This window comes from Bacidia gigantensis (genome assembly GCF_019456465.1).
Source record: "Bacidia gigantensis strain McMullin 20006 chromosome Unknown contig_156, whole genome shotgun sequence".
Taxonomy (NCBI): domain Eukaryota; kingdom Fungi; phylum Ascomycota; class Lecanoromycetes; order Lecanorales; family Ramalinaceae; genus Bacidia; species Bacidia gigantensis.
The window spans coordinates 1352461-1375223 of NW_025408594.1; the positions used below are offsets into that span (position 1 = coordinate 1352461).

The following is a 22763-nucleotide window of genomic DNA, read 5'->3' on the forward strand; positions in this document are numbered from 1 at the left end:
CGGGCCCACCAGGCCGAGTACTTAAGGCGGCCACTGTATGAGCGGAAACGGAGCGTAACCCTTTGCGCCTATCTTATATTCAAGCGTGTAGGATGAAGCTGGCGCGGAAGTTTAGGAATGCGGAATTCCGAGTTGAATCCGAGAAGAGTCCTAACTTGCGCAACGCCCAGGAACGACAGGGACGAGTGGAACGAATGGAACCCAAAATGCCGAGAAAGGTGAGATTCTTGGCGCGGATGCAATCTCTCCGGGCTCCGTATGGTGGTGCGTGCATAAATCTTCACCGTTTATGCACGAGTCATTCCCTGCAGTTGCGCTCGCAACCAGATTGTTTCCTTACTTTTTTGCTTGCGTACGGATTCTTTATAAAACCTTTGTTCTTTTGGTTTCTCGCACACGGGGGGTACATCATTGACCCTATCTCTGTGGGCTTTCAATGGATACGGCGGGGCCGCCAGGCCAATTTGGAGCAACTGCTCAGGCTGGAGCTGTGGTGCATGACGTTTTTGGGAAAGCAGGCGAATTGTTGCCCAATAAAAGCGAAGATGGTATCAAAGCTCATGATGAGAGTGGGCAGGAGAAGCTCGGCTTCAAATCTAATCCAGGCGCCCCCACTCCACCACAGGATACCGACACTTCCTCCTCGTCCGACCTCGACAAAGCCATCTCGGATCCCAAGGTCCAACAGCTCGCTCGGCAAGTCACAGCGCACTCTGTAAAGACCAAAGATGGGCAGAACTACCCCAACCCATTCACGGAGGGTGAAGACCTTGATCCACAGCTTGACCCGTCGAACCCGCAGTTTCGACCTGAATCATGGGTCAGGACTCTTATCGGAATACAATCAAGAGACCCCGAGCTCTACCCACAGCGAGTCGCCGGCATTTCGTACCAAAACCTCAACGTGCATGGTTTTGGAAGCTTGGCAGATTACCAGAAGACGTTTGGAAATTACCCCCTCAGTATCACCTCGCTATGGGGCAAGCTGACGGGGAGAGGTCAGAGGAAGATCCAGATACTGCGGGACTTTGACGGTCTGGTGCGAAGCGGCGAAATGCTCGTGGTCCTCGGACGACCAGGCTCCGGCTGCACGACACTTCTGAAAACCATCTCTGGGAGAACGCATGGCTTCTTCATTGATGAAGCGTCGGAGATAAATTACCAAGGAATACCGAAAGAGACAATGCACAAAGATTTTCGCGGAGAATGCATGTACCAAGCAGAAATCGATGTCCATTTTCCGCAATTGACTGTCGGCCAAACGCTGAAATTTGCAGCCGAGGCAAAGGCTCCACGAAATAGGCTGCCAGGTGTGACCAGAGACATGTATGCTGAACATATGACGAAAGTCATCATGGCTGTCTTTGGCATCTCTCATACCTTCAATACAAAGGTTGGAAATGAGTATATTCGAGGAGTCAGCGGAGGTGAAAGGAAACGAGTCAGTATAGCGGAGGCCGCGCTCGGCGCTAGCCCACTGCAATGCTGGGACAATAGTACCAGAGGTTTGGACAGTGCTACAGCTTTGGAATTTGTCAAAACGCTTCGTATATCAACATCATTGTCGAGGGCTACAGCTGCTGTAGCCATCTATCAAGCGTCACAGGGTATTTACGATATCTTTGACAAGGTAGTGGTGCTGTATGAAGGGCGGCAGATATACTTCGGTCCTACCGAATCTGCAAAATTGTTCTTCGTCGATATGGGCTTCTACTGCACCGATCGTGCAACTACCGGGGATTTCCTCACCTCACTCACCAATCCTGCGGAACGTGTCGTCAGAGAAGGCTTCGAACACCTTGTACCTCGGACGCCTGATGAATTTGCGCAGAGATGGCAGCAATCACCGGACAGAGCTCAGCTTCTTGAAGACATAGCGCAATTCAACAAGGAATTTCCTGTGGGTGGGCAGGAGCTTGCTCAATTCCAAAAGTCAAGGAAAGCGACAATGGCGAAAGGCCAACGAGCGAAGTCCCCTTATACGCTCTCTATCCCAATGCAGGTCAAGCTTTGTCTATATCGAGGCTTCCAACGCCTGCAAGGTGATGCGTCAATCACATTGACCAGTGTCATTGGAAACAGTGTTATGGCTATCATCATTGGCAGCGTCTTCTACAACCTGCCACATGATACTGGCAGCTTTTACTACCGCGGCGCTCTCCTGTTCTTTGCAGTCTTACTCAATGCTTTTGCTAGTTTTCTTGAGGTGAGTGACCCATCTCCATTAAAGTAGCGCTATAAACAGGTCTCGAGAGTCGGTGAGTCTGAAGGTGGCGCCCTAAAACTTGAAAGGCGGCAAATGGGGCAGCCTGGGGTGACTAGAAAACAGCCTTATAGGGCCTGCTTCGGGGGACTTAAGACCAAAAGCAGCCCCTAAAAGATTGCCCTTAGAATTGTTGCGGCGCCACCTTCAGACTAACCAACCCTCGTCTGGTAATCTGAGCATCTTGCTGACCTCGTCTAGATTCTCACGCTGTACGCGCAGCGGCCAATTGTCGAAAAGCAGGCACAGTATGCATTCTATCACCCCTTCTCGGAAGCAATAGCTTCAATGCTATGCGACCTTCCAAGCAAATTTTTCATGTCTATCTCCTTCAATGTAACGCTATATTTCTTGTCCCATCTACGACGAACACCGGGGGCCTTCTTCACATTCTACCTGTTCTCCCTTGTCACTACGTTGACCATGTCTATGTTGTTCCGCTTCATTGGAGCTTGTTCAAAGACCTTAGCACAAGCTATGGCGCCGGCTGCAGTATCAATATTGGCTCTCATTATTTACACTGGGTTTGCTATTCCTGTAAGAGGTATGTACTACTCTCTCTCGAGCACCCTAGGTAACTCATTGACGTTATTGATAGATATGCATCCCTGGTTCCGATGGATCGGCTATATAGATCCCGTGGCGTACGCCTTCGAAAGTCTTATGATCAACGAGTTTCAAGGCGAAAAATACAAATGCGTTGGTTTCGTTCCGGCTTACCCAGGTTTACAGCCTGACCAGCATGTATGCAATACAATTGGATCTATACCAGGTCAAGATTATGTAGATGGCACTCGTTATATCAACGAGGCATTCAGCTACTACGACAAACACAAGTGGCGTAATCTTGGCGTCCTCATCGCAATGATGATAGGTCTTTGTGCTGCTTACCTCATTGCGGCCGAGCTAGTCGCAGCCCAGAGGTCGAAAGGTGAAGTCCTCGTCTTCCCACGTGGCAAGATACCAGGCTTCGCAAAGAAAAAGAGCAGCAGTGACGAAGAAGAAAAGGTGGACGATCGTCCTACGGCAGATGGGGCTGTGATCGAGAAGACGGTCACGGCTGGGGACGTACCTCCGAGCATTCAAAAGCAGACAGCTATTTTTCATTGGCAAGCAGTAAATTACGATATTAAGATCAAAGGCGAAGGCAGACGTATCCTTAACGATGTTGATGGATGGGTCAAACCGGGAACTTTGACTGCCTTAATGGGAGCTACGGGTGCCGGCAAGACCAGCTTGTTAGACACACTTGCTAGTCGTGTCACGATGGGCGTTGTGACTGGTCAGATGTTGGTCAACGGCCGTCAAAGAGACAGCGGCTTTCAACGCAAGACTGGCTATGTTCAACAGCAAGATCTACATTTAGCGACTTCAACTGTTAGAGAAGCCCTCAACTTCAGCGCGTTACTTAGACAGCCAAAGACTACACCAAAGAAAGAAAAGCTCGAATATGTCGAAGAAGTCATCAAAGTCTTGGAGATGGAGAGCTACGCAGATGCGGTTGTGGGTGTTCTTGGAGAAGGCTTGAACGTTGAGCAAAGGAAGCGGCTCACCATTGGAGTGGAGCTTGCTGCAAGACCTGCTTTGCTGCTCTTCTTAGATGAACCAACCTCCGGTCTAGACAGTCAGACGGCTTGGTCAATCGTTGCACTGCTCAGAAAGCTTGCCAACAATGGTCAGGCTATTCTGTGTACTATCCATCAACCCTCGGCCGTACTCTTCCAAGAATTCGACCGCCTACTCTTTCTTGTATATGGTGGTAAAACTGTCTACTTCGGAGATATTGGCCACAACTCCAGGACGCTGACATCCTACTTCGAACACAATGGGGCAAGAACATGTGGCGTGGAAGAGAATCCTGCCGAGTGGATGCTGGACATAGTTGGTGCCGCGCCCGGCTCCCAGAATACCACCGACTGGGGGCAAGTTTGGCGAGAGTCTCCAGAGAAGCAACAGGTCCGGGCAACTCTGGCTAATATGAAAAGAGACCTCTCGAAGCTGCCAGCTGAAGACGACCCCGCTTCGCTTCGGGAATTCGCTGAATCTTTTACCACTCAACTTTTGGCCGTCCAGAATCGGGTCTTCCAGCAATATTGGAGAACTCCTTACTATCTTTACTCAAAATTGCTGCTATGTCTCGCCACCGCTATATTCATTGGTTTCTCGTTCTGGGACTCAGCCGTATCGATACAAGGCCTTCAGAACCAGCTTTTCAGCATTTTCATGCTGATGACCATGTTTGGGAATTTGGTCCAGCAAATTTTGCCACACTTTGTAACTCAGAGAGCCCTTTACGAAAGCCGCGAACGACCGTCCAAGACATACGGTTGGAAGGTCTTCATGCTCTCTCAAATCTTCGTCGAGATTCCTTGGAACACTCTTATGTCCGTTTTGATCTTTGTGTGCTTCTACTACCCAATCGGAATGTATCGCAACGCACAACCAACCCATGCCCTCAACCAGCGCTCCACTCTCTTTTGGCTCTTTATCTGGCAGTTTCTCCTCTTCACTTCTACCTTCACCGACATGATCATTGCTGGCATCGAACTCGCCGAAACAGCCGGCAACATCGGACAACTCCTCTTTTCCCTCACCCTGATCTTCTGTGGTGTCCTCGCTGGTCCTGTTCAACTCCCAGGCTTCTGGATCTTTATGTACCGCGTCTCGCCCTTCACTTACTTGATTGACGGCATGCTCTCTACTGGACTTGCAAATACGCAGGTGAAGTGCTCCTCCATCGAGTACATCAATTTCAATCCCACTGCTGGCAAGACGTGTTCAGAATATATGGCCGATTACATCTCCGCTGCAGGCGGCTATCTCACTAACCCCAACGCTACGACCCAGTGCAATTTTTGTACTGCAAGCGACACAAACACGTACCTTAGTGCACTCTCCTCTTCCTATTCGAATAGATGGAGAAACTTTGGCATAATGTGGGCCTTTATCATCTTCAACACCGCTGCGGCGCTCTTTCTCTACTGGCTCGCTCGCGTACCTCGAAAACAAAAGGTTTCCGAAGAAGCATTGCCAGATCCAGAAACCCTCAGCCGCTCGCAAACGAAGTCAGATGGGTTGATGAGCAAGGTGCAGAGCAAAGTCAGCTACACGAGCTTGACAAAGGAACAGAGTAAGAGTACTCTGGGAAGGAGGGGCACGGCAGCAACAGAAGACGAAAAGAGCATTCCGCCAGTACCGCCTGTTGCATCGGAGAAATTGGGAAAAGGCAGCTACGAAGAGAGAAAAGGATCATCGGAAGGTCTAAGCCCGAGCAGTAGCGGAGGCGAGAAGGATCTTGAGAAGGCTGCTGTCATGGACGTAGCGCAGGAGAAGAAGTCACCGACAATTGCGGAGAAGGAAAGGGACATAAGATTAGAGCCCACCAATAATATGAGCAATACAGCAAGAGATTTCGAAAAGGTAGACTCTGTGGATGCGAAAGACATGGCCGAAGGTCAAGTGACACCCAAAGCGACACCAAGAGTGGCACCAATCACTATCCCGAGTGCTCATGGAGATGAAGGGTCAAGCGTGGCCGACTCGCAAGTGAGCCCTATCAGCGCGGTGACTGCTAGCGAGGGGAGGAGAGATGGCAGTGAGAGCGAGAGCGGCGGGGAGAAGGTCTGGAATACGGATTTGGTTAATCGGTCGCATATTCCGGGAGAGCTGAAGGAGTGAAGGTATTTTGCATATTTGGCCTGAAGAAACGTTCATTATAGACGTTTAGGCTCGAGGGTGTAAATGTGTTTACATTCCCACCATCAGTCCGTGCCTTTGAGTGTGGGTTTGTCAGCATTGACGAAAGGAGTGAACAGGATGTCTTAGAACAGTCTCATCATTCACAACCTGGGCCCTCCGATCTTTCGCAGCCTATGAATTTTCAATCATAAATATATACAATTTTAATATGAACAAACAACTATACGGCATCTAGTTCTATTGGTTTGCTTTTGTCGTCCTTCGGCTTTGTATATCCAAATGCATCAAGGCTGGAAGACTTATTTGCTTTATCCATGCAGACCGTCCAAAATTCGTCACTGCGTAGAACCGAGGGGCTCAATACACCTCCAGCACATACCTCAGCTGCTCCTTCAGTCTATCGATCTCCTTCCTCGGATCGATTTTCTTGCCAACGTCTCTCGCGTCTTTCGCAATCGCTTCCTGCAACACATTCGTCACATCGGGTACTGGCCACGTCGGACCACCTGTCGCAAAATCATCAGCCGAATCCTCAAAAAGGGTACAGCATGACTAGACGAGAGCAGATTTGGAAACTTACATAGATAAAAAGCCCCCTCCTTCTTAATGTAAGCATCAATGATCTCCCTCTGCGTCTCCCTCATCCGGTCCTGAATATATATCTTCTGCGGCTGATCCCGCGAGAACGCCCGTCCCAACAACGTAATGATCCCAGCATCCTGATACGCCTCCCACTCCTCCCCATAACAATACTCCTCTCTCTGGTGTCTACTCCCCATATACAACAGCACCTCCCCAACCTCCTTGCCCTGTTCCCGTTCCCACGCTCTATGCTGCACGAAGGCTCGAAAGGGCGCAAGTCCTGTGCCCAAGCCTGCCATGATAATGGGCGTCGTGCTCTTCGGGGGTAATTTCATGACGGAAGGTTTTACAGAGACGGTGACGGGGGCGCCGATGGGGAGTTTGGCGAGGTGGCGGGTGGCTTGGCCGAAGCGGTCGCGACCTTTGCTGTCCACCCAGTCGACCACGACGATCATGAGTGCGACGGAGTGAGGGGTTACTTTCTGGCACGAGGCGATGGAGTATTCACGGCGTTTCATTGGGGAGACAATGCGAACAATGTCGTGGAAGGAGGGGTGGGCGGAGGGGAATTCGAGGAGGATGTCGGCGTAGGTCATGGTGTCGACTTCGGCTCTTCGTTTGAATTCTCCGGCACCCTCAGGACCGCCAAGGGTGAGGAGTTGTTTTGCTTCCTGGGGGTCGGTGGCGAATTCGGCGAGGGCTTCATAGAAGCGTTTTGGGGGCCGGCCGAAAATGTCGATGTTTTGGATTAGGGATTGGTAGACTGTGCGATTTTCGAGGACGGAGGGGTTCTCTCGAGAGGGCACTTCGACAATCTCGGAGGGATTGAGGTTGTAAAAGGTGATGAAGTCTGCGACTTCGGTGCGGTCGTTTTCAGCGTGGATGCCGAGGGCTTCGCCAATGTCGTACGTGAGACCAGAGGTGCCAAGGTCAAATTCTATGTGGAAGATGTTGCGGTTGTAAGTAAGGGGTGTGAGTCGTCGGTTCTCTTTGACGTTGACGGTGTATGTTTTGGTTGAAAGGTCGGGACGTAGACTGGGGCGGGTGTGATAAGCTTCCTTGAAAGCGAGGCCCAAAGCTGGTATTTTCCAATCTTTGAGGTAGGATCGAGGTTCCTTTTCAATTTTATCGAATGCCGTGAAGCTGTTGGGCAGGATATCCGATAATGGCGTCGGAGAAGATTCATCGACATCGACTTCAGCCCAAGACTTAGGTATCTCGATTGATCGCAGTGCTTTGTCGAGTTCATCTGCTAATATCTCGAGTAGCTCGATTGATCCGTTGACCGCTGCAAGTTTTTGCAAAGCAGTCTTCTCTAAGGTCGGCAGCGCGACACGCATAAAGCAGGCCTGCACAAGGTAGGTCTCGAGTGCAGAGTCATCCGCAATTGACTCAATCGCGTTCGGGTCGAGTATAAAGAGTTGAACCTGTTTGGCACAGAGTGATCTTCGCAATGATACGGGCAGCTTCGCCTCCAAGTCATCGTCCTTGACGTCTGGGAGCTTTAAAATTAACTTTGCGCCGATGTTGAGGGCTTTCGAGATATCAACCTGATTCAATAAGGATAGCTCGCCAACAAATGCTACGTCGGCTGTATTGATAGCGTATGGGGCCTCTATCGCCTTCTTCGACCTCCTTACATCCGATCTGAAGACCCCACCCTGGATCAGGTTGTCATACTTGGTGCTCATAGTGACATTGTTCTGCGAGTCCACTGCAAGTGCCTGGCCAATAGCGGCAGGCGCACTTGCAGCGTTAGACGTATCGAAATCCCAGAAGGTAAATTGCTGCACGTTTTTGGTGTCCAGCAGCTCGAGAGAGCCAGGCGAATTGGCGTCAGTGAGAGGCTTTCTGGAAAGCTGCTGTAGAGCAGCTGCAATGGAGCCAGGTGTCCAGAGCTTGTCTCTTGGGTACTTTAGGTCAATCACGGCAGGTGCTTGTGCCGGTCTGTCAGAAAATGATACAGCGCCCATCACATCATTGTACAGATCAGAATGGACAGCAGTGTCTTCCACTGTGAGCTGATCGTGTACTTGACCAAGTACTCCTATGGTCCTTGGAATCTCTGGAAATGCAGCCCAGAATTCATCTTCCATAAACGGTCGGTAAATCCTCACGCTCACGACTCCGAACTTTGCGCCATCACTCTCCAGCGATTCTGCGACTTGAGAGGCTAAAGATGATTCAACTGTCCCAAAGACAACAAGGACTGCATCTGGAGAGCTATGCCCTCTGTACTCAAAGGGAGCATATTGAGTGCCTAACTCTTCATTCAAGGCCTTCAAGACACGCATGAATTTAGTTTCAAGGCTAGTATTTTTCCTGGTAGGTGCAGAGGTTGCCTGTTGGACTGCTCTAACGGTCCTGTCCAATCCTACTTGATCAAGCGCGTCGACAACTCTGGTAGTCTCCCGCGCCACGCTCACCCCGTCATATATGTGGATCATCGGTACATATTGGGCAAACATCGTCGCAAGTAGGGACATGTGCTGTGTTTCATATGTAGAGAAACTCGAGATTAACCCAAGCCCAAGCGTCTCAACTAGCGACAATGCAGAGGTGTAATCTGTGACCAACCGTGACGAGGCGCCTGCATAGTCGATGGCAGCAACATGAGCGACAAATGGACTGGAGAGCGTGTAGAGCAATGATAATTCGTCCAAAGCGCTTTGGAGGTACTGAAGTGTGGAGGTCGTCGCAATGACTGACTGGGGCCTGTGCCGTTTCTCGAGGTCGAAATCTTTAGAAAAGACATAGCCTAGGGCTACTGATGCCGCACCCTGCCTAGTTTGTAAAGTGTGGACTCGAGGAGTATCTCCATATGCATTCTTTGCCCCTTCCCGATACCAGCTTGTTGCCGACAAATCCAGGTCGAATGTTTCCGGTGAATACGTCCATAGTCGATCAGACAGCGTATAGGCTACCTGCTGCACAAGCGTTTGCGCTGTTACGTATGTAGGACCGCCAATACAGGGCAAAGGAGTGTACTGGCCGAAGGGTAGGCTGGTTGAGTGCAGCTTGAAATCTTTCAGTGGCTTCTCCGGTCCCGCTCGAATGGGCTCTGGTTCTGCAGGGCCATTGGATTCTGCTGCTTGGAAACGCATATTTGTCGAGTGAATAGAGTACAAGAGGTCACTACACCTCGATTCAGACCACAGCACACACACGACCCTGCTGGGTCCTTATTCATTAAGAGGCAAAATTTGCAAGAAAGTGGTACTATTCTGTTTTAGCTGCATGTTGGCTTAGCAAATCAATATTGCGTGCTCGATAAGATAAGGAAAGTCTAGATCTGAGTTCCGACGTCATTGAACTTAATCTTTACAGGGATCTCGCATGAGAAAATGCACGCGTACACCACTCGATCCTATAGATCAGATCTCAAATCATCACTTCTGCTGCTTATTATTCAGCAGACTGATCTTTCAATATGACCCACTCTCTCTCCTCCGTCGCTCTCGCAGGCTCTACTGGCCTCGTCGGCTCTCAAGTCCTCAGCACCCTGCTGTCCTTGCCTTCTGCCCCCACGGTACACGCCCTCACGCGCCGCGAACTCCCTCACAGCTTCACATCCTCCTCCCTCCAGCCAATTCTTGAAAAAGAAAGCGCATCATGGCCTCAAAGACTATCTTCGCTATCTCCTCCTCCAACCGCTTATATCACAGCCCTTGGAACCACTCGCGCGGCCGCGGGCTCTGTCGCCGCTCAGCGAAGTATTGATCTTGACCTAAATCTTTCTCTTGCGAAAGCGGCCAAAGAATCAGGTGTGAATACTTTTGTGCTCCTATCTTCTGCGGGAACGAGCAGTAAAAGCTACCTCGCCTACAGCAAGATGAAGGGAGAGCTAGAGGATGCAGTCAAAGAGCTAGGGTTCGCACATTGTGTTATTGTACGACCAGGATTGCTTGTGGGGCAAAGAGAGGATACGAGGGTAGCGGAAGCGGTGCTGAGGTCGTTGGCAAATGGGATGGGAAAGCTCACAGGGGGATGGGGCAAGGATTTCTGGGCGCAGGATGCCGATGTAATCGCGAGGGCGATTGTTAGGGCGGCTGAGAAGTGCGTGGACGGGCAACAGGCGGAAGGTGTTTGGGTAGTCGAGCAAAAGGATGTCGTGAGGTTGGGACGGACGGAGTGGGACGAAGGAGGGAAGTGACATGAGCGCCGTGGTGCTGATCGCTGATCAAGTCAATTAAGGGCGAACAAGCAGTCCCCAATCATTTGGGATATTAATAACATGTATCATTCGTCATGTAAATATCGTGGACCTAGATTTCGAGCGTAATTACTCGCCGTCAAGTTCCTCCCGCGGCTCGCTAGCAATCCAGATGCGCTTTAGCAGTGCCGAAATATCGCCGCCTTCAGGGTTGCGCTCTTCGCTTGACTTTCTGAAGCTTTTCGGTCGACTTCCTTGGTTACTCTTGCCAACGTCGAACTTGATTCGACCACGTTGCGCGCCTTCAAGACTTGAGGCTCCTACTGGAGAAGGACCTACTTTGGCGGTCTCCGCAGAGCTGCCCGTGTTGGAGGATTCTTTGCCTTTTGTAGCCCGTCCTCTTTTCTCTTTACCCTTCTCAAGCTGCCATCGCCTATGCGTTCTTTCTGGTATATGAACGGTAACAACATCACCGTAATACCTCCTTGCATTCTGAACGTCTTTTTGAGCGGCCATATATTGTCGCTTTAGCCTTTTTTCCATATCTCCCGGATCCATGGAAATCGTTGCGCCAGCAGTTCCTAGCAGACTACCCTGATTGGCCAATAGGGGATGTGATGACACAGGAGGGTCTCGCGAGACGGCTTCACGATCCAAATTCAATTTGAGCTGGGTGTAGGACTTTCCAGCAGTTGGATTTGCACCGCGAGCGGATTCGAATGGGGAGGGGACGTAAAATGGTTTCTTCTCGTTCTTGACTTGAGCCTTGGCCCCTATCTTCGCTGGCTTCTCAGGTGAGACGCTCTCGCCATTTAGACGAGGGTGGGTCAGATTTGCAGCTGATCTGACGCGCCGAGCATCCGCCTTTCCTGCTATATGTGTAGAACTTCGTGGTGAATCAGATTGTTGCGAGCGCTCTAGGGTCGCCAGATTTTGCTGCAGCTGGGATACCGAGCTTGGCGTCCCACTTCCTGAGTTGGAATTCGTGCCCGGAAGGAATCTTGATATGCCGTCGGCGGGCATTGATGGCTCGTTGAGAGTAGAGCCTTGGCTATTGCTAACATTTGAAGACCCGATATGCTGAGGCGTTATATTAGCTGATATGTTCGATGCTTGTGCGGAGATATTATGTGACGTATTGCGATTGAGCAGTCTGTTTGTGACAGCTTGGGCATCAGGTGGGTGAGAGAATGAATGGCTTTCCACTCCGGGCGGCTGTCTAGTCGCTTCACTGTGATGAGCAAGTCCATTGAGGGGTGGTGACTCAGGCGGAGAAGCAGGCAATTGCGGCGACCGCCGTTCTGGAGGCTCATCAGGCGTGGGGAGTTCTTTAGGTGCTGGACTCATGGGTGTCTTTGGCCTTGAGTGCGTTCGAGTGGTTGCCGGTGACTGCGAGCTACTATCCTCCGTCCACTCGTCATCCTGCCCATCATCACCCACTTCAAATTGAGCAGAGCCTCGGATTGATGCATCGTTCGTGCCTCTTTTCAAGAGGTCTTGTTTGATTTGCGCCTTCTCTGACTTCGGCTGGTTACCAGCCTTAGTGGTCAACCCGTTGCGCGCGAGGTTCGGATGCGATATGTTCTTTTTGACGTTTCCTCGTGAGCCAGGTCTATTCAGACTAATTGATGAGCTATTTCGCTTATTCGACAGCTGAGTCGGACTCGCAGGTGGTGAATGCGACGCTGAGCGATTATGATTCTTGGTTTGTGGCGCGTCCTGAGTGACATTTTCAAGGCCTAATTTAGATAGCTTGTTGAGACCTTTGCCGTAAGAAGGCACTCTGCCGTGGCCGTGTCGCGCATGACCGACCGCATGTGTCTTGTGTAACCTGGTGGATGATCCCTTGTGTGTGTTGGTGAGGTTCCCTGATCCGGGTGATCCCTTGGAAAGCGATTGCGACGAGGAGGGTCGTTCATTCAATTGCGGGCGCCTCGCAGGCGATCTAGCTGTATCTTGTGTAGGCATGTTGGGGTTTCGATGTCAGAGGGAATAGCTTCGGATCGTCTTATGCCTTGATGCGGTGAACGCCGGGGTACGACTAAAGAGGCAGGATCCAGGGCTATTGCTGCGATCAAGTACAAACACTCCGTGCCAGGTATATTGGAGTCATTTCATAAGTATCGCGCCTTAGCCTTTGGAGAGCTGAAGATGTGTCGTAGCCTCTTTGCCCCTGGCTGAGATCGCTGTGCAATCCCACCGCGCTTTCACCAAAGGAGCGGAAATTGGCCAATCGGCTAGTTCCCATTACCCAAACTCTAAATCTGGCTAGCGTTAGGTCCGCTTTCTCGCGGCAAACCTTTTATGAGTCGAAAACCCTCCACAATTGAATCATTCCGGATCTAAACACCAATATCGAGAAGGATTCAAGGCTTTTATCTGTCATAATGAGTCCAGTCACTCTCCATCTCCGCTCTGAAACCAAGCCGTTGGAGCACAGAAGTGCTTTGACTCCTACCGTCACTCGAAAACTGCTCGAAGCAGGATTTAGTGTGAATGTCGAGAGAAGTCCAGAGCGTATCTTTGCCGACAGCGAATTTGAGAGTGTAGGCGCGACGCTTATTGACGAAGGCTCATGGCCTTCCGCCCCTGCTGATCACATGATCATTGGGCTCAAAGAGCTCGAAGACAAGGAACCTTTCCCACTGCGCCACACTCATATCCAGTTCGCTCATTGTTAGTCGTCACTTTGAATGATTGTTACGAGGTAAATGCGCTTATGACAATATCTCTGGTAGGCTATAAAGGTCAAGGTGGTTGGCAAGATGTTCTTGGTCGTTTTCCGCGCGGCGGAGGCCAACTGTCAGTATAATGCAAACGGTCTTTCTTCTTTTTGAAGCGCTGACTTTGATAATGCTGAAAGCTACGATCTTGAGTTCTTGGAAGAGGTGTATCAGGAACGAAGAGCATGTCTTGTTTGCATTGAATGATCTGGCCGTTTCTGACCCCCCAATCTAGGTCAGGGTTGCAGCCTTTGGTTTTCATGCGGGCTATGCAGTAGGTGACATCGAGATCTAAATGTAAATGGTAAGACTGAATTCTGTTGAGGGATCTGCCCTAGCATTGATGGACTGGGCGTGGCAACTGAATGAAAAAAGACCCCTGGAAGGCAAGACTCATTATGCTTACAAGCAAGACCTTGACCAAGAAGTCAAAAGTGAAGTGCAGAAGGGCTTGCAGAAGACAGGAGGTAGGTACCCACAAGTCTTGATCATAGGTGCCTTAGGACGGTGTGGAAAGGGCGCCTTGGAATGCTGCCGAGTGGTTGGCATCCCAGAAGACAACTTATTGAAGTGGGATTTGCAAGAGACGATGGCTAAATCAGGTACGTCCTTCTGCCAGAATAAGCGTTAGGCGTAAAGGACAACACTGTTTTAAGCTTAAGACTCGACGCAGAGACATCGCTCACAGAAACATATCGCAGGGCCATATGAGGAAATACGCAAAGCTGATATCTTCATTGTGAGTGCTTTGCTTCGCTTCTTACGATCAAAGTCCTGGCCACGATGGGTTTAAAAAGATGGTTTTCCTTCTCGGATTCAAATGCTGATGGAGCGGCCCATCTAGAATTGCATCTACCTCGACAAGGCATCAGCTCCCAAGTTTGTAACCGTAGACTCGCTCAAGAGCGGCAAAAGGAATCTCAGCGTTGTCTGTGACGTCTCGTGTGACACAACTAACCCAAACAACCCTATTCCCTTTGCCAACGAGCCTACTTATTTCAACAAGCCTACAATCTCACTTCCTGGCTTCTCAAATCCGCCACTCAGTTATGTAGGTTATATCGTTAGAGCCCCCGGTTGGAAAGTACTAACCTCTGCTTCGTTAGATCACAATTGATCACCTGCCAAGTCTTTTACCGAGAGAAGCTTCAGAAGCATTCAGTGAAGCACTATTACCGTCTTTGCTCAAGCTACCCGAGAGAGATACGGCACCGGTATGGGTAGATGCGAGAAAGTTGTTCGACGAAAAAGCCAACGAGCTGCCGGAATCGTTGCGGCGAAGAGAGACATCGGCAGTGAATGGCGACGCCAAAACCTAACAGATCGTTCTCGACGAATCTTAAAAGCGTTTTTCTTTTTTGGGATCAGTCGCAATTTGGCGTCAAAGGAGTTCAGAACACTTGTCCAGCGTCGCGCCAGCCACTTTTCCTAGTAGGCTCTTTGCAGGCCTTTCTAATTTCATAATGAGCCTCTTCCGTTGCCAATGACAAAATCCAGGTCAGCCAACACTCCTGACGAAGCTTTCCATCTGGACGGGCGTTTGAATGTTTTGACGTTGAATGCCACCGATGATATCATCGATACTTGCACATGACAGGATTTGCACCAGAACAAGTTCCACAGCTTTCATATGAGCCATGTGCGAAAAAAGGCGTGACAGCAAGTTCTTACGAATGAGAATGCGATTTCCAGACCTCCTCGATAATAAGTCCAGTCTCACTTTGGATGCTTGACAGTCCTTTTCTTCTTCGAACTTGATGGCTTTGAAGCCTCCTCTTCCTCATTTCCCAATGACTCTTCAAGCGGTTGCTTCATTCGCTCGCTGAAAATGACAGTAGCAGCTTGCTCAATTTCTAGAGCTGTCACGATTGTTTCACCGTCCTTCAGCTTCGTCCTCAGGTCACTAACTTTTCCAAGCAACGACTTGTATTCCTTCATCGTATATCCAATTTTACGGTCCCAGCCCTTGACGCCAGCGTCTTCGAAGTGGATCCAACGAAACATCTCATCGCTGAAAAATGGGATGTTCTCATGATCGAAGCACGAGAGCAAGAGCGACGCAGTTGCAGGTCCAACACCTTTTAATTTTGCTATACTTTCCAAGGGCTTGATTGGGTCAGAAGGGTTCGCGGTGTAGGCTGAGAAGGCGTCTTTAGTGATGGCGCGAATGACCTCGTCACTATTGGAAGCAAGTAGCTTTGGAAGGCTTGGACGGAATTTGCCATGCTTTCTAGGAGAGGACGGGTTGCGGTCAGTTTGCCATTTACCAACGTCTCAATTGGAGCCAAAACGGTGTTCAATGATGTAAAAGACTAGGAACAATACATACAGCTTCCAATTGAGCAATTTCGTCGCCTCTTCCTTCTCCAAGAAAGCGCCCCCAGAACTTTGGCGCTGATGGAGAATTCCAGGAAGCTCTTTGACGCGAAAATTGTCTAGCTCCTGTAGGTTTGAGGGGACAATTCGCTCATAGTTATTGACTTTTGCTATCAATTGATCATAAGTCACGCGTTCAGGCAAGATCGGCAACTTCATGCTACTGAGACAGAGCTTGCGGTACGTTGAATCGTGCAAGTTAACATCTTGATAAGACTAGAAGAACTAATTGCCCCGCCCGAGTATTGATTGGTCTGAACATAGGACAGGCATGCGTCCTTAAAGAAGCCCCTAAAGCTACGGCACTAGAATTTGCGCGGCGCCATGACTGACGCAATACTGCTCTAGCGGGCGGAACGGACAAACACGCATTAAATATCTGGACTCGCTTACGAAATTCTTCCTTCAGCGGTTTTGGGATAAATGTTCAATGCGTCGTTATGCTGATTGAGGGGGCAATGATAGCCCGGATATGGTGCAGGCACCATGTTTAAAATTAGTTTACAAATAGATTTCCACTTTCATCGTTTTGCTTCTTGTTATTGTACAGGTCTTGATAAACAATGGACAGGCACAAGAGCGACGTTATCAGTATTGCAGCACAGGTCAAAGGTTTTTACAACCGAGGAGAAAGTTTTCGTATAAATCATGGATCGACTAATAGTACTCGCCAATCAGTACTTAGCCGCAGTAAGACTGTGGACATCAGCCATTTGAGATATATCCTGGAGGTCAACCAAAAGTCACAAACTGTCATAGTCGAGCCAAACGTGCCCATGGATCGTTTGGTAGACACGACATTGAAATATGGTCTCATCCCTCCTGTTGTCATGGAATTCCCCGGAATCACTGTTGGTGGTGGCTACGCCGGTACATCCGGTGAGAGTAGCTCGTTCAAACATGGCTTCTTTGATCACACAGTCAATTACGTGGAGATTGTGCTCGCAAATGGTGAAATAGTCATGGCATCCAACACCGAGAGACCAGATTTATTTCACGGCGCAGCCGGAGCCTGTGGAACTTTAGGGGTCACCACTTTACTTGAGCTCCAACTCATAGAAGCAAAACCGTACGTTGAGACGACTTATTTTCCAGTAGCGAGTATGGCGGCGGCCGTAGAAAAGTTTCAAGAAGTAATTGGAGCCAACGGATCGTACGACTACACTGATGGGATCATGTATTCAAAAAATCAAGGCGTCATTGTCACGGGTCGCCTCTCGAATGACAAGGGAGATGGCTACGTTCGGACCTTTACCAATGCGGCAGATCCTTGGTTCTACATGCATGCCAAAGCCATCTGCAAGAGCGAGAAGCCCAACACAGAGTACATACCCTTGGCAGATTATTGCTTTCGATACGATCGCGGAGGCTTCTGGGTTGGACGCTCGGCATTTCATTACTTCTATACGCCATTCAACAGGCTCACGAGATGGTATCTCGACAAATTCGTCCGCACTAGAATGATGTACACGGCATTGCATGCGAGCGGTCACTCCAAGCAATATGTCGTGCAGGATCTGGCGCTACCTCTTTCTAACGCGTCAGAGTTTGTAGATTTCGCCGATACTGAATTCGGAATCTATCCACTCTGGCTCTGTCCGTTGCAGCAAAGCCCAAAATCCATTTTCCATCCGCATACATCTGAGATTAATACACCAATGCTCAATGTGGGTCTTTGGGGTTACGGACCTCGGAACTATGATGACTTTGTAAAAGTCAACCGCAGGCTTGAGAACAAGCTCGTAGGATTGGACGGCATGAAATGGCTATACGCCCACACATACTACTCAGAAGCGGAATTTTGGAATATTTACGATCGTGCTTCCTACGATTCTCTTCGTGAGAAATATAATGCTAGGTCTTTACCAAGCATCTATGATAAAGTGAAAGTAGATGTTGAAGCCGAGCATGAGGCATTGAAGTCTTCGTGGCCTCTGTGGCTCCTCTCCTTCTGGCCAATCAGTGGACTCTGGGGCTTGTGTATGGCAATAGCAAGCCAACAGTATCTTTTGGCGGACAAAAGCAGGTGGACTTCAATCGAAGAAAAACCCGAAAAGAGTCAAAGTTATTCCCGGTGAGGTAGACCTTGACAACGGCGACACATTTCTACAACTTCTCATCTCTTCGGGAGAGACTGTAGAGCCACTTTGTTTATCGAGATTCCCACGTTCCGTTACTGTATGCCATTGCTTGCGCCTATTCCTAGTTTTTGGAAAATATGTGCGGCCTACGAAGAGACATACGTCCATCAATAGAGGACATTTATTTCATATCCTAAGTATATACACCATTACTTTGTTGTCAATATTTGAATTCTGTTGAGGTATCAGTCTGCAGCCTGTGCTAATACTCAACCAGACGCATCGGCGACTGGATCCGGGACTACATTTATCGCCTCAATTTACTCGGGAAAAGGTTTTAATTCTCCTTAGGTAACATGTTTGTACACAAATGCATTGTCTTTTGAATCGTGTCTACCACGCGGGAGACTAGATGATTGACATATTTTGATCGGGTTTGGCTAAGGATAAGTATCGTTTTTGCTAGACAAACCCGTTGTCCAGATACTTCGTGATATCCTTTGAGATATGTAGCGTTGCGAAAGTTTGTACGTCGCAGCTCTTAATTTCGCCTAATCTACTATTATTGCCACAAAATCTGACACTTCAGAGTCAGGTGTTACAACGTCTTTTGGTAGTGATGACACATATGAAGGTCACTCCACGCGTAGAATGATGGAGCTCTACAGTATAGCACTTTTCACTCATCTGAATTAGATGGATCGGCAAGAAAACCACGAGGATGCAATTCACATCCGTCCTGAGCATCATGAACAAGCAGCCTATCTAATCTACTTTGCACATGTTTGGGGCGACCTTACAACCTTAGCTGAGCGATATGAATCTTATTTCCGTTTCTCTGAAGTTCAGAGCAAGCTGACCATGAATGTAAAAGCATGGATTGAGGCTGTAGCCAAGGATGACTCTTTCGTTCCGCGTATCAAGCAGATATTTCCCAGATATGCCTGGTTCGGATTACCAATACCTCCTTTCAATCCAGTTGGGGTCGTTGGCGTTGAGTTGGACAAAAGATACTGGCCGGCAGAGCCCCGTGCATTCATCGTGCATTTTACAAACCGCTACGTACCAATCGAAGAGATCAAGCGACGCTTCCACGATCATTGGCAAGGACCACATGACCGACCGTCCTCACTGATAGAAGAGGAATCCAACGAGATCGAAACCGACGAACAGCAAATAACGTCGTTGTCAGAACTTGCTCGATCACTTCGCAGGAATTGGTATACCGATCCTGCGGAAGAAGACTGGGTCAAGATGAGGGAAGTAGCAAGGTTTCGAAGGGCAACGGCAGGCTTCAAAGTCGATAAGCCATGGTATCCAGGTCTCCCTGATCTGGAAATCATTGAGGTCAACACTGGACCAACGTACGTCTACATTATAGAGTCGAGTCCATGCAGGCGAAAGCAACGTTTGCTTTTGCCTGGAATCCGAAAGCTAACATTTCGACTCAGGCAATCGCAGCCTCGTATGAAGACACAAGCTACGAAGAAGCAATGCGGAACATCTTCCAAGCACGCACCCGTTCATGTTTCTCAACGAATGGGGTCTCTCCCGACACCAGCAGGCAGAGCTCGGTTCCTTGCACCTGCACCTCCACAATTGACGTCCGTCCGAACGAGCCTACCCCAAGTCCGACCTCATGGACACTCTAACAATCCTGCTCACCGTCCCGCAAGTCCCTTCAGCAATTCAGGACTTGCAAAACCACAGTCCCTACTTCCACCGAGGCCTAGAAGTTCTCTCCCTGACATGAGAGTCATGTCAGTAATGCCTTCTACTAACATACAATCAAGAGATCAATACTATGTTTTGAGTGCCGAGCTTAACAACCAGCTCAATGCACCACATATCTCCTATACCAACGATCTGCACTATTATCATCGGGTTCATCAGCCGTTGCCACAGCCAGATCGACCTCGCTCCTCGCCACACATTCAGCTGCAAAGCACACCGTGGTATCCTCCACCAAACCTGCCACCTCCTGTGGCTTCCCTACCGGCGTTCCAATCAAAGCTCAGACAATCAGAAGTACCACCGCACTCACCAGTGCATCTCAATCCTTCACAGCTGAAAACACCAGCCCCTTCATCCTCAGCCAGCATTTACCAGGCCATTTCTCCACCCTCTGAACAATCACCACCACCTCCCCAAGTGCCATCATCGCCATCATCTATTCCACCACATTTACCCGTTCAAGCTCCTCAGCTCCCCCAACCCGCAACACCGACCCCCACCCCCACCTCACCCTCACCACAACTCTCAACGCCTCGGCCCTACAAACCAGCCATAAACCCCAGCCCCGGTACCTTGGCGGCAGCAAAATCCCTCCTCTTCCTCTCCCACCCCTCTCAGCCCCCCTACCCAGTCAAACCCCGAAAACCCCGAATCCCCCGAACGTCCCGAATGTCTACGACTCCTTCGCCACAATCTCCGAACCCTCCCCTCAAGGCCTCCAACTCCCTCAACCCCCTCCCCCCGCCAATGTCTACGACTCATTCGCCACAATCTCCGAGCACTCAGTCTGGGACGAGGATAGCGATCCAGAAGGCGACGAAGAGCTCAATGAGAATGTAAAAGGGAGAGGAAAGGGGCAGGAGGAAGGCAGACGTAGCGCCAGTCCGCAGAAGTCTTCATCTTTTTCGAATGTGCGTGAGTTCAGGGATCGGCGATGACAAAAAGGGGAGGTGGGGTGGGGATGAGATTGAAAGGCGATGTAGGGGTGCTTAACAGGTATATTAGTCAGTGCATGCTTTGCGTGCGAAAGATATGCATGAAAAATGCGTTGAATAGGACAGGAACGGGGAGGATGGATGGTTAGTGGTAATGGGTGGTGGTATTGTACATTAGTCAGTGCTTGCTTCTCCTGCGAAGGAAATGATATCCCGAGACCCCCACCAGCCCCCTCGCTACTGCTCAGTCCTCAAGTCGCTTCCTCTCTAGTCATGCTGCCTCCATCCATCGAGCAAGCGTTTCGCTAATTAGTGTCAAGCGTACAAGATACAGTTCCCCCTTCAGCTTCAGGTCAGCGACGTTCCGTTATCCATCCATCTATATTTGATGCCAACCTATCACTCTTCATCCTAGACGGACCCTTCCCTCAATCAATTCTAGAGCAAACCTGCTCAATGAAAAACTGAGTTTAGGCGCCTCCACCACCTCCGCCTCCTCCACCACCACCACTACCGCCCCCATCACCACCATGTCCTCCCCCGTGTCCCGCACCACCATGTCCATGCCCATCATGAAACCCTCCACCACTATACCCCCCCGCATCCAGGGGTCCGCTAATCGTTGCACTCATGCCCTCTGTCCCGCTTGCGCCAGTACCACCAGTACCAACTCCGCCCGCAGCTCCTGCAGACGGTGCTGTGGTCGTCCCGCTTGGTGCAGAAGGAGCCGTCGCAGTCGCCGGGACTGCAGCAGGTGCTGTTTTCGGGTCTAGGGAGGCAGGTGGGGCGCTGGTTTTAGGTTGTTCGATCGGGGCGGAAGTGGTGGGTGGTGACATCTTGGAGGGGAAGTCTTGCGCTGTGGCTGCTGCAGCTGGGGGGGGGGAGCTGTGCCGGGTCCTGGGCCACCGGCCGGGGGTGGGGGAGGTCCTCTTGAAGGGTGGTTAGTATAGTTGAAAGGGGAAAGGGGGGATAGTGTTTGCTTGTGCAAGAAAGGGATGCGGGAAATTGCTTGAGGACACTGGAAGAGGATAACGGCATTTTATGAAGTTTGTTTGGTATGACAGGGTCTCTTACCAGTCTGGGGAGGTGCATTGGTCACTCCGGCGGCGGCAGCGGGGGTAGCTGCAGCTGCTGATGTTGTGGCAGTAGGGGTAGACGAGGTAGGTGTGGTGGAAGCTTCGGGGTGTTGCTGCTGTTGTTTTTTCTGCTTGCGCCGGGCCCAGAGACCTTTGAGACCTTTCTTGACCTGGGCGACCGCGTCGGGGGCTGTGATGAGCAGTCAGCTTGTGAGAGCTCGGACCAGAGGTCGAGGACGACGTACGGACGCCTGGCATTTTTGCTAGCGGATGCTTGGGAAAGAGCTTGATGTACGGAAAGGGAGAGCTGGTAATGTTGTTCAAAGCATGGTGGAGGATGGAGAGCTCCGGCAGAGCTCTTTATAGTGTCACGACGGCATCAAAAGAGGAAGTCGCGATTGACGAGGTGGTGAAGGTGGACATGACATTCTGGATGTGATTGGTGGTTCTGGAGCTTGCAGCAATTTAAGTTTGATGGAGGTGGCTGAGCTCTTGAGCACTAAGAAGCTTGAGAAAATAACAACAATTCAAATGATCGACGCTCAAGTCATCAAGCCATCAACTACTATCTACTACTACACCACTCACCACTCACACGCTGGAACCCCACAGCTACGCTCCACACTACGCATCCACGCAACAGGCCCAACCAGCAAGAGAAGCCAGAGAAGTCAGAGAAGTCGACTCTAGCTGTCTGCTACTCCTGCATGCCGCATCTATTTATATCTCCTCGTCCTAGTGTCAATCGTCCATGTCACTTGGCCACTTGACCGCTTTCTCTCTGGCCTGCCTCTAGCTGGTGTAGTTTCAGAGCCATGCAGTCTGGCTATGTTTCAAATGCATGCCATCATTGGCCACGACGCCTCCATCAATTCCATCAGTTCCATCAATCCACAGACCCGTGAATCACATCATGTCGCCACCCGTCCGCACCGACCTGTTTTAGACGCAGACGCTTTGAAGGCAGTGTATCCGAGAGGGTGGCCTTAGTGCAACTTGCACCATGCTCCCTCTGTTCGATTGTTGTTGTTATCCACCGTCGTAAGGCCGGACTCATGGGCTGTGCCCCTCTGCTCTGCATCAACAATCCACTTGCCAGCATCTCCCATCTGCAGTCAGCACGATGACAACTCGTTCCACG

The 22763-nt window shown here is 50.1% G+C and overlaps 8 protein-coding genes across 8 annotated transcripts; 4 read left to right on the forward strand and 4 right to left on the reverse strand.

Moving 5' to 3' along the window:
• Positions 1–436: 436 nt before the first annotated feature.
• KY384_002702 (uncharacterized protein) lies at positions 437–5941 on the forward strand (the record flags this gene model as incomplete). Its single annotated transcript, XM_044811224.1, has 3 exons — positions 437–2206; positions 2465–2807; positions 2862–5941. The coding sequence occupies 3 exons, from the start codon at positions 437–439 to the stop codon at positions 5939–5941; spliced, it is 5193 nt and encodes a 1730-aa protein (XP_044672107.1).
• A 378-nt stretch (positions 5942–6319) lies between these two features.
• On the reverse strand, positions 6320–9648 carry KY384_002703 (uncharacterized protein; the record flags this gene model as incomplete). The annotated part of the gene is made up of 2 exons (XM_044811225.1): positions 6320–6468; positions 6543–9648. 2 exons carry the CDS (start codon positions 9646–9648, stop codon positions 6320–6322), a joined length of 3255 nt encoding a protein of 1084 aa, XP_044672108.1.
• Positions 9649–9974: 326 nt separating this feature from the next.
• KY384_002704 (uncharacterized protein) lies at positions 9975–10697 on the forward strand (the record flags this gene model as incomplete). The annotated part of the gene is made up of 1 exon (XM_044811226.1): positions 9975–10697. The coding sequence occupies one exon, from the start codon at positions 9975–9977 to the stop codon at positions 10695–10697; it is 723 nt and encodes a 240-aa protein (XP_044672109.1).
• Positions 10698–10826: 129 nt separating this feature from the next.
• Positions 10827–12665, reverse strand: KY384_002705 (uncharacterized protein; the record flags this gene model as incomplete). The annotated part of the gene is made up of 1 exon (XM_044811227.1): positions 10827–12665. One exon carries the CDS (start codon positions 12663–12665, stop codon positions 10827–10829), a length of 1839 nt encoding a protein of 612 aa, XP_044672110.1.
• A 419-nt stretch (positions 12666–13084) lies between these two features.
• Positions 13085–14739, forward strand: KY384_002706 (uncharacterized protein; the record flags this gene model as incomplete). The annotated part of the gene is made up of 8 exons (XM_044811228.1): positions 13085–13373; positions 13436–13499; positions 13561–13585; positions 13656–13694; positions 13746–14022; positions 14122–14159; positions 14265–14471; positions 14527–14739. 8 exons carry the CDS (start codon positions 13085–13087, stop codon positions 14737–14739), a joined length of 1152 nt encoding a protein of 383 aa, XP_044672111.1.
• Positions 14740–15136: 397 nt separating this feature from the next.
• KY384_002707 (uncharacterized protein) lies at positions 15137–15955 on the reverse strand (the record flags this gene model as incomplete). Its single annotated transcript, XM_044811229.1, has 2 exons — positions 15137–15616; positions 15734–15955. The coding sequence occupies 2 exons, from the start codon at positions 15953–15955 to the stop codon at positions 15137–15139; spliced, it is 702 nt and encodes a 233-aa protein (XP_044672112.1).
• A 404-nt stretch (positions 15956–16359) lies between these two features.
• Positions 16360–20451, forward strand: KY384_002708 (uncharacterized protein; the record flags this gene model as incomplete). The annotated part of the gene is made up of 4 exons (XM_044811230.1): positions 16360–17685; positions 18574–19241; positions 19329–19905; positions 20398–20451. The coding sequence occupies 4 exons, from the start codon at positions 16360–16362 to the stop codon at positions 20449–20451; spliced, it is 2625 nt and encodes an 874-aa protein (XP_044672113.1).
• A 501-nt stretch (positions 20452–20952) lies between these two features.
• KY384_002709 (uncharacterized protein) lies at positions 20953–21382 on the reverse strand (the record flags this gene model as incomplete). Its single annotated transcript, XM_044811231.1, has 2 exons — positions 20953–21134; positions 21175–21382. 2 exons carry the CDS (start codon positions 21380–21382, stop codon positions 20953–20955), a joined length of 390 nt encoding a protein of 129 aa, XP_044672114.1.
• Between the last annotated feature and the right edge of the window lie 1381 nt (positions 21383–22763).